General features: G+C 38.1%; 1 protein-coding gene across 2 annotated transcripts in view; it reads left to right on the top strand.

Annotated features, from left to right (window-relative positions):
- Positions 1-15,817, top strand: part of MORC3 (MORC family CW-type zinc finger 3) — a 43,590-nt gene extending 27,773 nt beyond the window's left edge. For both annotated transcript variants that reach the window (XM_019730293.2, XM_074325576.1), the window contains 5 exons: positions 1,219-1,264; positions 2,269-2,435; positions 5,175-6,063; positions 7,385-7,542; positions 10,633-15,817. In XM_019730293.2, coding sequence (XP_019585852.1) covers positions 1,219-1,264; positions 2,269-2,435; positions 5,175-6,063; positions 7,385-7,542; positions 10,633-10,786 — 1,414 coding nt within the window. In that variant the 3' untranslated portion in view covers positions 10,787-15,817. The remainder of the gene's footprint in view (positions 1-1,218; positions 1,265-2,268; positions 2,436-5,174; positions 6,064-7,384; positions 7,543-10,632) is intronic.
- Positions 15,818-16,179: the final 362 nt, after the last annotated feature.

The following is a 16,179-nucleotide window of genomic DNA, read 5'->3' as shown; positions in this document are numbered from 1 at the left end:
ACTAAGATTGAAAATGGCGACTGGACTTGGAATTGAGCTGCGCCCTCCACAACTAGAATGAAGGACAATAACTTGGAGCTGATGGGCCCTAGAGAAACACACAGTTCCCAATATTCCCCAATTAAAAAAAAAAAAATCCAAGTATAACTTACAGCTCTCTGGCTCTCTGCTTACGTGGTTGGTTGAATCTGCACATGTGAAACCTGGGGATATGGAGGTCTCCCTGGATGTTACTGAAAAAAGTCCATGTGTAAGTGGACCTATGTAATTCAAACCTGTGTTGTTCAAAGGTCAATAGTACAGCCAAAAAAAATTGTAACCCAGAAAAGAGTTTGATGTGGAGTGCATAGTATCAACTGCTTTTTACAAAAAGTTTATGCTATGGATACCTGCTGTTTTTCCACCTGCTGTTTGTTGCTGTCCTATATACAAGTCAGGTGCAGACAGGATAGTTTGTCTTTTTGGGCCACGCACAGATGCATCGTAAGTGAATACTGCCCTTTATGAGCTTATAGTCTACCAGGGAAGGTGAGACGTGTGTTACCAATTAGAAGTTGACGAGTACTGTGAAAGGCACGATCCAGTCCTGTCAGGAACCCCTTAAGGAGAGAGTACTTCTGGCTGGGGATGGAGCGGACAAAACGGATCAGGAAAATTCATGAAGGCTGTTTTTGTAATAGACCTTGAAGGATGGGTAGGATGAGAATGCACAGGGAACAATGATATGTTCGGCTTGACTAAAGTAAATACGTGAATGGGCCCAGTGGGAAATGGGGGTGGGCCAGAGAAGTTGGGTGGGTGATGGAGGCCAGTTAGCCATGGTGAACTTGAGGCTAATTGTACTGCACGCAGAAGGCTGAGTTCACGAAGAGCTTCCAGGTAGTTTTGATTTATTTTGCACTGTTTTTGAAGATAAATTCAGCAGGACTGGAAGTAAAAAAACCAGTTAGAAGCCTGTGTGTGGTGTTCCTGGTCAAAGGCCTGAAGACAACAGGGGTGGAGGAACGTGGGAGGCAGACATTAGGGTGTCATTGAGATAAGTGGAAAGTGTTCCCCTGCCTAAGGGCTTACTGATTATAGTGGAATGGAAGCAGAGTTTCATGTATATGTGTGAATGGCTAAAATGGCAAATATGTCCTTGGAAGACTAAACCGAAAAATAATGAAGTAAATTTAAATGTGTTTGATTTTTTCTTTTTTTCTTTTTTTTTTTTTTAAGAGACAGGGAAAAAATCAGGATCAGGCACCTGGAAAGGATCCCTCAGGTAATGAACCTTCCATTTTATAGCTGTATCTTATACTGGGTAGTCATTAGTTTAACAAGTGATTTTAAAGCTTAGGAGTCACATAACAAATTAAAGTGATTTTGTTCATTCAGTTTACATAATTCCTCTTTTCTTGTACCCTTCCTTGCCCTCCTTCCCAACCCGGACTTCTTAACCCAACAACTTCATTCAGACTGTTCAGTTTTATTATTCAGTTGGGCATCCTCTGAGAAAAGGCAGGCATTCTTTTAAGAATCTTGTTGTTAGCGAGGCAGTCAAGGAAAAATGGACAGGAACACCCAGGGAGCCATTCTTCTATTTCTAACCTGGACCAAAGCCATGGTGTTTTTCTTTCTCTTTGTTGACCACTCTCAATGGCTCTTCCATGTCTTAATGCCGAATGGTGTTAAGGAGCCTTTTCTGAATTTATGGGGAGGTAGTCTTACTTGTCCTGTAAGAAGTTTGGGCTGCTACAGATGTTTTTTTGCTTACTATTACACTGAAATGTTTCTTAAAGGCTGAGGGTTTGAAGGTGAGAGCAGATCTGGAGGAAAAAGAATGGTGGGTTTAACTTTGGTTTTTAAAGACTGTATCTTTATGACTCTATATTTGGTTTCTTTCTCTTAGAAAAGTTTTTATTTTATCTCAGTAAGCCCTATATATAGTACAGGGCCAGCAAATCCTTCTGTTAAAGGCCAAATAGTAAATTATTTTAGGCTTTGTGGGCCACATACAGCCTCTGTTGCTTGCATAGTCTTTGCCTGTTTTGTTGTCTTGTTCACACCTTAAAAAATGTAAAACCATTCTTAGCTCACCTGCAGGACCGATTTGGCTCATGGGCCTGTTTGTTGTTCTCTAGTGTGGCATAAGGAAGTTACGGGGTTAGGAGGTTAGGCTAGTTCACAGCATCTTCTGGAATAAGGGGAAAGGGGAAACTAGTGCCTTGTTTGGGCCATGGCACGTTGAAAAAATTCCTATAAGATCAAATTTTCTCCCTCCAACAGATTTCTACAGCTGACCTATTAGGGACAACCCCGCTGTCAAGTCAGAGCTTTTCTCCTGTGAAGGAAAGTGTTCCAAGAGGACATCTTTCAGAATCAGTAAATACTTATGCAAAAAGACTTATAAATAATCACCGAGGTTCACCCCAGTCTGACCCTGAGAGCAACAGGTCAGTGGCTAAATGTGTTTTTCCATTTGGGGATGAATATTTAACAGAGCCTTTACTTGGCACTTCTATGAAAACAATGCGTTTGTAAGAAATTTAGTTTGTGTGCATATAAAAAATCTTAAACACAAGTTACCTTGCTTTTATTGGGTAAACTTACCCCACCCACTTATGCCACCTATTTAAATAAATATTAAGTATATTTATTGTGGAGTTTGATCAAATTATCATCTCTGAGATTCTGTATATTATGAAAATTCCTGTTTTTAAGATTATAAGTATCTAAGAAAAACATGAATTATTAACAAAAGAACATTATAAAATCAAGTATGACCCATAAGTTCTTAGCATAGCTTGTGGCACGCTGTATACTTTAGATGAATGGATGGAGAAGGAAGAGAGAAAGAAAAGTATGAGTGATGTGGGAATTGAACAGTTAGCTTTCTTGACTAGAATGGTCAGGGAAGGCTTTATGATGAGGTGATGCTTAGGTTGGTTCCTGAAATTCTGAAAGCAGTACTCTGCACAAGTGACCCAATCAAAGGAATAGAGTGAACACAGGTGAAGAAGAACAAGCATAATGCCGATGGACTAGTGTATCACACTGACTACCCCTGATGTTTGTTGTTAAAAGAGAAACTTTGGAACAGGGTTCTCTGAGATAGGCCAGATTTTTCTGAGAGGTTTTGTAGCCTTCATCAAATTCTCAAAGGGATTTTTGACCTCAGGAAAGATTAGAAATAACCTTTAGGCATATGTACATCAAGGAGGACATGTTCTAAAATGGTTTTCCGTTTATAGCCCACATTTTGGGGACTTGTTTTGGGGCTCAGTTGCCACTTAACTAAGAACTTGTGTCAATTTTTTTTTCCACCAGTCTCCTTTATATTCTTGGTTTTTCTTCATAAAGATGGTTCCAGACAAAGTAAGAAAAAGTAAAATCTGTAAAGTTTACAGACAAAAGATAATGGAATTTATTTTTAAAAGTGTCTGCCATCAAAATGGAAGAAAAGGATAGAGAAAAAACTTCCATTAATTTTTAAAGCCTATATTTATTCTCAAACTCATAGAGCCAAAGTCTGTGGAAAGATCTAAAATAAGTCTTGAGAAAGACAAATAGGAATTAGCCTGATAAGAAAAATATTAGGGCAACTGCCAAAGAACTGATTAACTCCAGAGATCCCTAGACAAGTTTCAGAACTTAGAAGCATCAGGTACTCCTGAAGTGGGGAAACAGGGCTGAATACAGGAGGCTCATTTGAAAGTTTAAGAGTAGTTCCCTACAGCTCTTCTTAACTTGCAAAGTCTGGAATGGCTGCTTCTCTTCTGTATCAGATGGTGGGACGTTTTCTTACTAGAGAAGTTGAAGATGTGGGTGAGCCACTGTTTTGAAAATAGAAGGAAGAAGTGAAAGTTCGAATACTGAATGATGAGAAGTCCCCTCCCTTTCTTCCCTCAATTGGGTTCCCAAGAGAAAAGTCCTGGATGACCACGACAGTTTGAGCACCCTTGAATCACAAGACCAGCCCTCATTGCTTCTAGTCACTGTCACTCTGAAATAATAGATAGCCAAGGATCACCAGATGTACAAACTGAAACCAAGGGAGTAGAAGAAACCATATGAAATTTATTGGGAGGTGGCTAGTTGTTGAGCAGGTAAATCTCAGAGCAAAAAGATAAACAGTGGGAAGGTAGGAAAAAGACTAAGTACAGGAGGGTCAACATTTGAATAAAGGAATTTCAACGTGTGAAATCATAAAAAGGGGGTAGGAAATAATGTCAGCAAGATTTAATTTCTGCTAAATAGACAGCGTAATGTTTGGGAAAAGATTCATTCTAAGTAACATCATGAAATTCTAGAACACCAGGGAAAAGAGATTTTTTTTTTTTAGAGAGGGAAAACAGATAAACTGCAAAAGATCAGGAATCTGAATGGCAAACACTGAATGGTAGATAGCAATGGGATGATGCTTTTAGTTTTGAGAACGTAATTTCCAACCTGGAAGTCTATGTAAAAACTAAGCCAGCAATCAACTTGAGAGGTGACTAAAAATTCTCATCATGCGAAATTTTACATTTTTTATGTTCTGTGTACCCTTTCTCAAGATTTTATTGGAGATTGTGCCTCCATGATAGGAGAGAGTAAGCCCAAGAAAGAGGGAAATCTTTTAAGATCAAGGAAACATGAGATCTAAGACATAAGGCACAGATAGCAAACCAGAACAAACCCCTCTATGTGGGGCAAAAAGTAACCAATTGGTGAGAAGTTCACAGAAAATTAAGCAAATAAAGGAGGCAATTTTTAATGCAGGGAAAATTTATTTTACATTAAAGGATAGGGCATGCTAGTTTACTTTTTGGCTCACATTTGATAACTGAATGTCCCTGCATATTATTATCATGGTCAAGGGGAGTGGCAGTGCCTTTCACAAAAGCAGATCTGGGGTGGGGGTGGGGATCTGTTTTGGACATGTATGCACTGAAATGCCCAAGGACATCAGATGAAGAAATGTTTGGCAGTATGTAGATCTGGTATGTAAAGAGATCTCAACAGTCTTGTTTCCTCATCTGTAGAAGGAAAAAGCAGTCTTTACTTCATTAAATCATCGGGCAGTACTGTGTAATAGATCCGTTTTTTAAAAAATAAGCATGGGTAGGTATTTCTTAGACATTCAAGGTCATCTATTTTTGTCCCTATCTGTATTTTGTAATCTTATATTTTATATATAAAATTTTTTCCAGCATGAAACGGAGACTTTCTACTCATTCTTCAATTTTGAATACAAAGATTTGCAGATTGAGTAATCAAGCATTTGAAAATCCAGCTTTTAAAAATGATGATGATGAAGATGTCATCATCTTAGAAGAAAACAGTACTCCCAAGCCTGCAGTGGAACCTGACGTTGAAGTGAAATCGGAACAGAGTCACATGGAGCAAAGTAGTGTGGCGGTCGAGCCGATGGGAGACACTGAATCTTGTGGCCAGACCAGTTCAGCAGGCACCTCAGCAGCCAGCTGTGACCCGGGAACTGCCGTGGCCACCCAGACAGAAGTACCGGGTTTAGTTGTCAAAAAGGAAGAAACTATTGAAGATAACATAGATGCAAGAAATGATACAGCCATCCTGCCGTCCTGTGTGGAAGCTGAAGGAAAGCCGCATGAAACCCCGGAAACCTTCGATCAATCTGTGGGTGATGCTGGGTCCCAGTTAGATGTACTGAGAAATGAGCTGCTTCGAGTCACCCAAGAAAAAGAAAACTACAAAAGACAATGTGATATGTTTATTGACCAGGTCAGAGTATTACAACAGAGGATACTGGAAATGAACAACAAATACGTGAAGAAGGAAACTTGCCACCAGTCTACCGAAACTGATGCTGTATTTTTACTTGAAAGTATTAATGGCAAATCTGAAAGTCCAGACCACATGGTATCTCAGTATCAGCAAGCTCTGGAAGAAATAGAAAGGCTGAAAAAACAGTGTAGTGCTTTGCAACATGTAAAGACTGAATGTAGTCAGTGTTCCAACAGTGAGAGTAAAAGTGAAGTGGATGAAATGGTTGTGCAGCTTGATGATGTGTTTAGACAGCTGGACAAATGCAGTATTGAGAGGGACCAGTATAAAAGTGAGGTGAGTTCTACCATTCAACATAACGATGGTCGTGGGAAGCCAGGGGCCTCAGAACCTGAAAGAACTGCCTGCTGCCAGATTGGAATGTCACGTAGCATTTCCGCTTATTGGCTGTCTGGTACTCCACCGGTTCTCAGCTGGGGAGCGGCCCTCCTGGCGTCGTATGGCAATGTGGAGGGGTAGTTTCAGTTCTTCACAGGCCTTGAGATGAGCATTGCTGGGATTGAATGGGTGGTGACCGGGTAAGTGTCCTGTAGTGCACAGGACATTGCTGTACGAGGAAGCATTGTCCTGCTCGGAATCCCATGTTATTCCATGGAGACACCCACTTGCTAAATAAGTTGGGAACTTCACATCCATTATTAGTGAGGCTCAGAAACTGTACAAGGTAGAAGATGATACCCTCCTGTTATGGATGCACCTGTAGTTCTTAGGATTAGGTTCATTGGCAGGTGACAAACCCCAAAAAGCAGTGGTGGCTCTGCAGTCATCAGATAGACAGGCTCCTTCTCCACTGTTGCTTTGCTTCACCATGTACAGCTGTGGTCTGGGATGGCTTTTCCGGTCCAGCCGTCATATAGCCACGTTCCAGCAGCAGGAGAGAGGAAGGGTGCGGTGCTGAAAGCTGCTTGTATTCCATCTGTCAGAACTTAGTCACCTGGCTGATGGGTGCCTTGGAAGTGTAGTCTCTATTCAGGGCTTCTTTTACGGAGGAAGAGATTTAGATACCAGGAGACAAGACGTAGCCTCCGTCCATGCCCCCAATTCAAATTTGTGTAGCTCCTTTAAAAATAAAAAAAATCTGTTTATCATATTTACATGCTGTCTGAGAGGATGGTTTCTCTGCTAAAAAAAGTTTAGAAGTGACAGTACTGCTACTTCTTCCTGGAAATACTGCTGACATTACTCCTTGTTCAGACATTAATCTTGATGTGTTGGCGTGGGAGCTAAATGACAAAATATATAAAAATCAATATAAGCTTTGTGTTAGAACTTAGAGCTGGTAGGTGAGTGCAAAAAATGAAAGTTACTGTGATGTCAACAGAATTTAGGCGTTTTTATCTTGTGTTTTCAGTTTTTTTAGGTACCATTTGTTTTCAGTTAAGCAGTGATTGATTGACATTTTGTATTCTTTCAGTGCAAAAGAGGTAGAGGTGAAACTAAACAAATGAAGCTTTATTTATAGAAAGGTATTGGGGCTTTTTTGTCTAATGTTTTTTGATGTAATTTCATCAAGCAGGCTTTCTACATTTCTTAGCTTAAATTTGCACTTTGATATTCGTATTTTAAAATTTTACAGTTAAAGTAATTTTTTTGTCAGGTTGAATTATTGGAAATGGAGAAATCACAAATTCGTTCACAGTGTGAAGAACTGAAAACTGAAATTGAACAATTAAAATCCACAAGTCAACAGACAGGAACAGATGTTTCAACTTCAAGTAACATTGAGGAGTCTGTAAATTATGCTGATGGAGAAAGGTAATTTTAAATGAGGCATTTCACTGTGGCTGCAATTCTGGTTACTCGCTAGCACTCATCAAACAGCTGTTCTAGCCAAAGAAGTTAATAACTGTGATCGTACTTTTGGGAGAAAAGTGAAAATTAAGTTAGATTTTGAAGAATGGGGTGAATTTGGCCATGACTATATGACAAGAGACTATTTCATGAAACTTATATTTTCACCTTTGTTTCTTTTACTTCTGTGCTTAGCATCATTTCTTTATGGTTTGCTATCCTCATTTTACTATGTGCCCTCTCCAATCTTAACTTTTAGGAAATCACAGAGTTACTAAAAATTGCCATAGTACAGGTGATTATTGGGAAATAGTTCTGTGAAAAGAAGAAAATAGCAAATGAATGATTACCCTATCTCAGTAACATGTAAAACGTGCTTGGGGTTTTGTTTTGATTTTGAGAGTGGGGGAAACAGAAATTCAGGTGGGAGGGGTGCCAGTGTTGGTGCTGTGTTGATGGCTTACCATTGAGAAATAGTCATTAGGGCTAAAAGTGTGCACTTCTTCCTGCTAATACGATAGGACTTCAGATTTAAAAGGTACTGCTGTTAAGAAATAGTCTCCTACCATCCTCACTTGATATCAGTTGTATTATTACTTTGTTTTTTAGCTTAAGTTTTTAAAGGTTTTCATTAAATATGTTCATAGAAATAGAATAGAGCCGTATATACAAACATGGAAGACAAAGGGTCATAAAAAACTCCCAGCTGGGGTTTCAAAAAAGGGAACCACAAGAATCCATGGTGCATTGAAATGCAAATGCTTGGGCCCCAGTGCAATTTATTAAATTGGAAACTTTGAAACAATCTCCCAGAGGATTCTCTCTTTTTTTAAATTTTTATTGGGGAATATTGAGGAACTGTGTGTTTTTCCAGGACCCATCAGCTCCAAGTCAAGTCGTGTTTCTTTTTCAATCAATCTAGTTGTGAAGGGTGCAGCTCAGCTCCAAGTCAAGTTGTTGTTTTTCACTCTAGTTGTGGAGGGCGCAGCTCACTGGCCCATGTGGGAATGGAACCGGTGACCTGGGTGCTATGAGGACTGCTCTCTAACCACTGAGCAAACTAGATGCCCCCAGATGATTCTCCTGCACACTCAACTTTGAGTAACAGATGATCTTTTAGACCTATGCTTTCCAAAATAGTAATAGTGTAGCCGCATGTGGCTACTGACACTTGAAATCTAGCTAGTCTGAATTGAGATTTGCTTTAAGTGTAAAATACACACTGAGAAATTGAAAGCCCTAGTATGAAAAAACAAAAAAAAGAATGTAAAATACCTCATTAAAATATATTTTGATTATTTGATGAAATGATAATATTTTAGCTACATGCCGTTAACTAAAATATATAACTAAAATTAAGTTGTTTCTTTTTTTTAAGGTTTTATTGGGGAAGGGGAACAGGACTTTATTGGGGAACAGTGTGTACTTCCAGGACTTTTTTCCAAGTCAAGTTGTTGTCCTTTCAATCTTAGTTGTGGAGGGTGCTGTTCAGCTTCAAGTTGTCCTTTCAGTCTTAGTTGTGGAGGGCGCCGGTCAGTTCCAGGTCCAGTTGCTGTTGCTAGTTGCAGGGGGCGCAGCCCACCATCCCTTGTGGGACTCGAGGAATCGAACCGGCAACCTTGTGGTTGAGAGCCCACTGGCCCATGTGGGAATCAAACCGGCAGCCTTCAGAGTTAGTAGCATGGAGCTCTAACTGACTGAGCCACGGGGCCGGCCCCTCATTTTATTTTTTAATTGAACTATTTGAACATTTTAAATTGTGTCTGGAGCTCACACTATTTCTCTTGGACAGTGCTGTTTTATGCACTAAAAATAGGAATCTGTGACCTATCTGGTAGAAGGGAGGAATTAGCCACGGACAATCAAAGACTTCAAAGAAAGGACAGGTACGAGGGAAGGTCGTAGGGTCACACTAGTCTTTTGTCTATTTTTCATTTAGATAAAAGGTTTTGTTTAATGACAAAGTGGGTATTCTTGGTAGGACATAGTATGGTTAATAATTTCTGCAAAACAGCAGAAAAATATTTGGACCATGTGCCTCTGATGGAAGATGATTGTGAAAGCTTGGACAAACAACGGCTGGCATGAGAATGATGTAAAATGTTATCAAAGGTCCAAGTGGAATCTTACCACGCAAGCCAACAAAACATGTTTATAATCCATTTCTATTCATTGTCAACCCGAGGATTAGCAGCATCTTGCCCCGTCAGAGGTTTCCACTCTAGAAAGATGAGTGTCTATAAACTGTGGACTTCTGATATTTGAGAGGGTGCAGACCAAAAGCAGCTCAGCTGTAACGTTCTCTTGATCCATGTGTTTCACTTAGTCTTTGAAGCAAAGGCGGCTCTATAGTTGTAGGTATTCAAAGTCTAGAATGTTGATACTCAAATACATGTGTTATGAACTTGGAAGGAATGATAATGATCATCTAAACCAAGATTTTCCAGTGTTTTCAGCAAAACACTGCTCGTTATATAAGTGCGTAGAAATATGGATAGTCAGTGAACTTTAGCAAATGAAAGGTTCAGAGAAGTCCTGCATTTTATCTTGTTGAACATTATTTACACCAATGTTTTACAACCTTATTTGACCATAGAACCACTTCTTTTTCCTCTTAACAATGGGTTTCTCACAGAACATATTTTAGGGAACAATTTAGTTTATTTTCCTCAAAAGGAAGCTGAAATTCAGAGGTGCATTCCTAGACCAGTATTCTCACGTGTGTGTGTGTGTGTGTGTGTGTGTGTGTGTGTGTGTGTATCACTACAGTTTTCCAGGTGATAACCACATTTTAAATTGTAAATGATACATTATAATTTATATATTATATATTTTACAGTCCATGTTTTCTCCAGTCTCAAATCAAAATTGTGTTGGTTGGAGCCAAACGGAGCCACTTGTTTTATGAAACACTACCAATAGATAGTAATTATTACACTTAATTATGAACTATTAAATTAAATGGATTAATGTTTCACTTCAATATTAAGACCTACATGAATATTAAACTGTATTACAATGTTCATCTACTAAATGTAATATTTGTATTTGCAGCCTCAAACTTCGATCTCTTCGAGTTAACGTAGGACAGCTGCTGGCCATGATAGTACCTGACCTCGACCTTCAGCAAGTGAATTATGATGTTGATGTAGTTGATGAGATTTTAGGACAAGTTGTTGAACAAATGAGTGAAATCAGTAGTTCTTAAAGTATCTTTTATGTGAGATAATAAAACTGTTTGCTCAGTCCTTTTGGTTGTACAGCTTTCAAAATGTAAACAATTTTATTTTATAGCTATGATAGCTAGGTGACAGACTGAAGAAGCATAACCTTACTGTGTTCTATGCATTCAGGTGTGGCCACAGGTACATGGACACGTGTTCCCACACCTTTTGAAATGCCTGGGCGTCATCGGTATCAAGCAGCTGAATAGCTAGCTAACTCATGTTTCTGTTATGAAATGTAAATAGTTGTAATTAAGTCTGCACATATATTTTTATTACCCTAGAGGACTTAAGTGTTTTTCACCAAGAGGATTTCAGGTTGCCCCTAACCTTTGTGCAATCTTTTCTGGTTCCCCAAAGTGTATTTTTATCTGAATTGAGGGCTGTGCCATAATACAAATGGAAATGTTTCCTTTGATTTTCTTAACAGAGAAGTTTAAGCAGGATTTTTTAAAAATGGATAAACTCTCCTGATAAGTTGTACGTGAATTCAGCATTAATGTTTCTTTTCTATGTGTTCTTATCTCCTGAAGTATTCACAAAACAAGGTAAGCAAAAACTACCCATTTTGCTGGGATTTTTCTTGTGCCAAGATTGCCAATCATGGTTAAACAAAGTGATTTTATAGAACAAAGAAATGACCTTTAGTATAAAAAAGTATCAAAAACATTTACTGTCTCAGCATGGTTACTTTGAAGCCCATTTTGGCTGCTTAGTCAGCATGGAGTGGGCACAGTAATAGTTTAATATTTCTTTTTATGAAATTTCCTGTACAGCCTTTTGTAGGATTACTACAGGTTAATGTGAGTTGAGGAAGACAGTCTTTCTCGAACAGTACTGCATACCTTTTATTATATTACAAACCTAAGTGTTTTATGTCCTGGAGTTAAGCAACAAATTGCCCTAGGATTATAGTATTACATGCCATAAAAATTATACTTTATTGGACCCATGTTTTGTGCAATTTTAAAGAGATGGCTTTCTATTTCTATTAAATATAACTGTATATATAATTAAGAATCATATTTTCCACAACAAAAAAATGTGTATTATTTTTTCAGAGTTTTATCATTGCTATTTATTTTTACTTTTGTTTCTGAACATTCAGTACATGGTCTTTTTCATATGTATGCTTAATTACATGTCTGTCATACACAGTATTTTTACTGTACATTGAGTTCTATAAAAAGCAAATAAATGAAGATGGTTTTATTTGCTTGATAAAGTTATTGAAAGTGTATTTTTGGTATGAAGCTGGCTTTCTGTCACAATTGTATCTGCCTAAAATTTAAAATATCTTGTAATAAAATAAAAATATATATGATGGCTAACTCTTCAGGTACTACTTTTAAAGAATTCTGTATTCAAATTATATTTTGAAAACTAAAATTGTGTCCTTTAAGACCCTCAAGATGAGTTCATTTTACTATATATAAGTTATATTTAGAAGACTTAAGACTGTTTACATTAAACTCTTAAGACTGAGCTCATCTTCAGAGGGAGTGTGTGTGTGTGCACTTATATTTTACACTTGAGGAGAAACCTTTTCTGTGTATAAATCACTTAATCTAAAAAAAACCTTGTCTAAATGATAGTAGCCATGTAGAGCATCTCTAAGTTTGTGAATATTTTTATAGCAGTTCTTTCTGGAATTTGCTATTTTTTCCCTTCCTTTTGATCAGCTATATTCTTGGGAAAAGTATATTTTATATGGCTATTAGCTGGCTTAATGGGAAAGTTAATCATAGGATTAGTAAGAAAAGCTTGTTTGCTAAATTGGTTCTTTGGAAGTACTTACATATTTTTCACCCTTTAAGAAAATATTGTCAAGACAGATTCTTTGCAAATGTGGCTAACAAATTTTAACAGAAGAACAACATGGGCTTTCATGGTATATGTAATGTTTGGGTAGAGATAACCTATCTTTTTTGTTAAGTTAAATTCATAAAAGGCTAATGTAGGACAGTGTTGCTTAAGTTAATTATTTGTAAAACAAGAAGAGCATGAGGAAGTAAACCAGAATGGTCCACAGCGCTACAAGCAGGACCCACTTTAGTCAGCCAGGGCCACAAAATCAGTAACAGCTAAGTGTTGACACCGCAGGAGTGGGGTTGTGTTGATGCATCCTTCACCGGGGGGGGGCTCAAATTCCCCATAATTCCCCACGTGTACAGGTACTGCTGGTGGCTCTGCCCGTGGCCTCAGACACTTGATTCTTATTATGTATGACACAGCCAGCCCATTAGCTCATTATTTGTCACTGAGGAATAATTAAAGTGATGTACACTGGTGGTGCTCACCACTAGCTGCATATTACAATCACCTGGGGCGTTTTTGGGAACCCCAGTGTGAAGATGAACCCCATCCTAAATAAGTCGGAGCCTTTGGGATGGGACCAGATAGCAGTATTTTTTAAGGCCTCCCAGTGCAATACACCGACAGCTCAGCACCACTGATCTGTACTTTGCAGCGATCAGTCTTTACAGACGTTGAACTCAAGTGTTTCCTGAAACAAACTCAGGGTCAGCATGGTCACTTTGTCCCCGGGGTGAGCGAGGAAAGGGGGTGGGGGGGGGCAGGATCGGGGCCCAGGACAGAAATGTCCGTGCAGACTTCCCGCTGCCTCCTGAGGGGAACCACTATTTTTTTTTTATGTCCTTCCAGAAAATATTAGCTGCATATATATACACACATTCATGTATATGTACTCAGTTTATATTAAAGTTTGTATATTTCTATATTTGTATGAAGTTTACACAAAGGTGTTACACCACATAATTGGTAACTTCCATATTACTCTTGAACAGCTTTAGTCACATTCTATGACATGAATATGTTCCTAATGCTCATTTATTTCTGTCTTAATATTACAAAAAGGCTACTATGAAAATTAATAAATACACACCACACACACTTTTTCAAGTATATTGAATGTAAATCCTTTGCAGTGAATATGATAGGTCAGAGTGTATGCTGTGTACATTTTAATAAAGTTGCCCTCCAAAAATGGTGGTAGGAATTTATACTGATGAAAAATAAATGTATGAGCATGCCTTTTCCTTTATCTCACCATCAAACTTCATTTTGCTAATCTGATATGTGAAAAAATGGCAGCTTGCATTTCTTTGTCTCAGGTTGAGCATGTTCTCATATGTTTTATTGGCCATTTTAATTTCTTTCTGTGTCCTACATCATATTCTTCACCTGTTTTTTTAGTGTCGTCTTATTCCTTTAAAGGAGCAAGAAGTCCATGTTTGCCCTAACCACTACCCAGACAACGCTTAGCTTTCAGCAAATCCACAGCAGTTGTCTTATTTTGGAGTTGACTCATTGGAGTTGAGAGAGACCCACTGGCTTCATGTCTTTCCATGTGTTCGCTTTTAGGACGTTGGCCATGGTTCACAAAAGGAATGCCATTAATATCTGCTTGGCACAGAGGAAAATAAATATGTATTAGCTTTTTAGAATTAAATTTCGTAGTCACAAAGTTTATCTCCATGAACTGGTCTGTAGGGAGAAAGTCAAGACCAAAGGAGACAGTCTTGGTAAATTCATGCCATTCACATATTTCAAACATGCAAAACAAGTTCAACCTCAAGGTACAGTGTTAATTTCTTGCAAAACAGATCTCAGTATGGCACACAGTATACAGCCTGTTAAACGCTTTTGGAAGTTGTGGCCTGTGTTTTGAAAGTTCGTGTTGTGATCTGAACCAAGGCTGAAAGTAATTAGGACTTAAATTTTTATTTCTTTATATAGGCAATTGTCCCATATTTTTGTGACTCCCATTTTATTCTCTTGGGTGGAGTATCTCAAAATATGTTTGTGGAAGCATGGAGATACCGTAGAGCATCGTTTCTACTTTGCTGTGTGACGTGAGGTGGGTCAAATCGGGGGGAGAGGTGTCCATAGGCTGCAGAATGGAAACTAGCTGTGAGGTCCACAGAGTTCCAGGAGTGTGAGTTGTCTAATGAGCTGCCAGCGAGAGAAGTGACACTGCCATAACCATCTGTTACCTCTTTTCCTGGGTAGAGGAAGACGGGTCTAGGACAATATGTCATAATACTTATATACAATTACGTGAACTATAAAAGTATTATTCACTGTCGTCACTCTTAAGGGTTTCTCATTTCCCACTAATTTATTGTTTTTAAATTGACTTTCTTCAATATCAGCTATTTTAACCTATTGGAATTTTCAAACATACAAAAGTAGAGAAACTATCATAATGAACTGTGCACCCATCACCCTGATTCAACAGTTTTCAACTCATGGTCAACCTTGTTTTATCAATACATCCCATTTATTCCCTCCCATATCCTTTGTGTGTGTATGACAAATAATACAATTTTTATTGTGAAAAAATACAACAAAATTTACCATTTAACTATCTTTTTCTTTTTTAGATAGGTTTTTCCGTCTTAGAGTAATTCTAGAGTCACAGAACAATTGTGAAAGTACAGAAATTTCCCATAGACCCTCTGCCCCCCCACTACCACATGCACAGCCTCCCCCTTTCTCAACATCCGCATTGAAGAACCTGCATTGACACATCATCACCCCAAGTCTGTAGATTACAGTAGGGTTCACTCTGGTGTTTTACACTGTACAGGTTTGACACCAACCATTTTTAAGTGTAAGAATCAGTGGCATTGAGTACATTTAGGTTGTGCAACCACCACCATTTCCAGAACTTTCGACATCCCAAACTGTATCCATTAAACAATAAATCTTAATTCCCCGCTACCTCCAGCCTGTAGTAGCCTCTAGGTTCTGTCTTTGAATTTGCTTATTCTAGATAATCTATATAAGTGGAAACAAAATATTTGTCCTTTTGTATCTGGCTTATGTCACTGTGAAGTTTGTAAGGTTCATGTTATTGTCTCGATTAAATTCCTTTTTAAGGCTGAATATTTCATTGTATGTATAGACCGCAATTTGTTTATCCATTCATCCATCCACGGACGTCTGGGTTGGTTTCAATTTTTTGCTATTAAAAGTAATGCTGCTATGAACATTGTTGTGTAACTGAGTCCTTTCTTTTGGATACATACATGTACACTTGTTCATAGTATTCTCTTTTCATTTCCATGATCTTTTTATTTCCATAATATCAATAGTAATGTCCCTGCTTTCTTTTCTGATTCTAGTAATTTGAGTATTCGTTTTCTTCCCCTCAGTCTAGCTAAAGGTGTCTGTTTTGTTGATCTTTGCAAAAAACCAACTTTTGGGTTTGTTGTATTTTCTATTCTCTATTGCCCCTCCCATTTTGAAGCAAATTCTAAACATAAAATATCTCTAAATATGAAATTATCTCTAAAATAATCAGATTTAAAATTTTCATTTTAGATTTTATGAGAATTTTAAAGCACAAAAA

Source organism: Rhinolophus sinicus, linkage group LG01, assembly GCF_036562045.2.
Source record: "Rhinolophus sinicus isolate RSC01 linkage group LG01, ASM3656204v1, whole genome shotgun sequence".
In the NCBI taxonomy this organism is placed as follows: Eukaryota; Metazoa; Chordata; class Mammalia; order Chiroptera; family Rhinolophidae; genus Rhinolophus; species Rhinolophus sinicus.
This window is presented reverse-complemented; position numbering and strand designations above follow the sequence as displayed.